Source organism: Schistosoma mansoni, chromosome W (genome assembly GCF_000237925.1).
Source record: "Schistosoma mansoni strain Puerto Rico chromosome W, complete genome".
Taxonomy (NCBI): domain Eukaryota; kingdom Metazoa; phylum Platyhelminthes; class Trematoda; order Strigeidida; family Schistosomatidae; genus Schistosoma; species Schistosoma mansoni.
Window position 1 is genome coordinate 496,068 of NC_031502.1, and position 1,852 is coordinate 497,919.

General features: G+C 37.0%; 1 protein-coding gene across 1 annotated transcript in view; it reads left to right on the forward strand.

Moving 5' to 3' along the window:
- Window positions 1–357: 357 nt before the first annotated feature.
- Window positions 358–1,852, forward strand: part of Smp_133880 (putative alpha-2-macroglobulin) — a gene marked incomplete at both ends in the record, with an annotated part of 67,849 nt that continues 66,354 nt past the window's right edge. Inside the window, 2 exons of the mRNA XM_018799860.1 lie at window positions 358–446; window positions 483–666. Of these exons, the coding sequence (XP_018653731.1) occupies window positions 358–446; window positions 483–666 (273 nt within the window). The remainder of the gene's footprint in view (window positions 447–482; window positions 667–1,852) is intronic.

The following is a 1,852-nucleotide window of genomic DNA, read 5'->3' on the forward strand; positions in this document are numbered from 1 at the left end:
TTCGATTATATGTTTGGCAATAGAGGATGATGGATGTTTATCCTCTACTCTTATTGGGTCATTCGACTCTATTTTTTTTTGCAACCATTTTGGTACATGTTCACCCACCCTAATTTTCAGATCACATCCCACTGCGTTTACCAATTTAAGTGTGTGTGTGTGGTCACACATACATAGGGAGGAGCAATCGTGATCGAAAAATAAAAATTACAAAATGTAAAGCCTATTGAATTAAATTTAAATATCCACACATTTTATAAGAATTTAAATTTGCTACTGAATATTTTGCAAGTAGTTAAACTGTTTATTATAAAATAAACCGATGAGGTCTGTTTTTTTCTTTCTAGCTGAAATCAAATGTGTCATTATTTGATATTATTCATTACAATCATTATTTCTTTCGTAAACACACAGAAGCAAGAAGGTTACAAACTTGATCCATTAACGTAAGTTATTTAATAGCTATTATTAATTATTATTAGATCGTATGTAATTCTTGCACCGAATCGTATCAGAGCGAATGAACTTGTACAAATCAGTGTATCCATATTTGAATTACTCTATGAACAGCTAACAATACGATTGGCTATTAAAGTTAATTCAACTGAAATTATATCTAGTCGAGAAGTATTTAAATCTACTGGAACAAGAATTATGCAATTAAAGGTAAGCTCATTTTCATATTTTTAAATTTATATTTTATTTTTATTTAAACACATAATTATTGGTACAAGGAAGCATCAGATACATATGCGCCGCACAAATTTCATTCGATTTGTGTGAGGGCTGTGATACTGCCCAGGTGCCCAAACTGAAGTAAATGGTTTTCTTGGGGGGGCCACACCCGGAGCCTTTGACCTAAAGGTCTGATTCACAAGGCAGTGGAGCATCGTGAGGTGATGCAGTCTCATGGTAGCCGGTGACCAACGATTGATTCATACGCCATTTGTTTCCTCAGGTTACTGGGGCCCATGTTCACCATTGGTTTGGAATGAGGGTTTTCCAACTTCCCTAGGTGGATTCTCTGTGTCCACCAACCCGGTCAAATTGCCGGACATTCGCTTTTCGTCCTCTCAATTTCGTAAACAACACCGGTGTCACGAGAAGGCGGTGAGTAGGACTTCCTTGACAGAGGCTATATACGCGTGGTCATGTGAGAGCATTTCGAGAGAGATAGTTGATTCTCCCCACTCTCGGCCGTACCAGAGCATTTTTAAATATTTGCACTACACTCACATTAGCCTTGTCGACTCGAATCAATAGCTGAATAAGTGTTATAAATATATCCTAATACCCTATAGTTACAAGATCTCATTGACCAAGAGTTGTGGTCGAACTTCGGTTTCAAGTATTATGACACAATGATACTCCTTTATTTAACATCAGTTATTTGAATTGTGTAAAGTTATGATTTCCTACCTCATATTCTAGTTAATTTTCAGAGCACATGTTTCCAGCGGTAGATATTAGAAATATACCTTAGTTTTACCAAAAATACCTTTAAAAATCTGATTTTTGAAGCCAATATGTTTTCCCAAAAGCGCAATTAAGTGAAATGTGAATTAATTCAACCTGAACTTTTATTATTTTGACTGTCAATAATACTTTTTTTTCATAGTTGAAATCATGGGTCAATTGAAGCTAAACCACCATGGAAAACCTGGAAGCACTGGACGGCCGTTTCGTCCCATTATGGGACTCCTCGGCAGTGCGCATCCACGATCCCGCCTCGCGAGAATCGACTGAATTCAAGACATATGTCCTGGAGTTCTAGTGGGAAGCAGTGACTAGTGGAGTTCAACCACGTCTGTTTTGAGATAATAACTCACTGAAGAGAATTGGTGAACGGTTG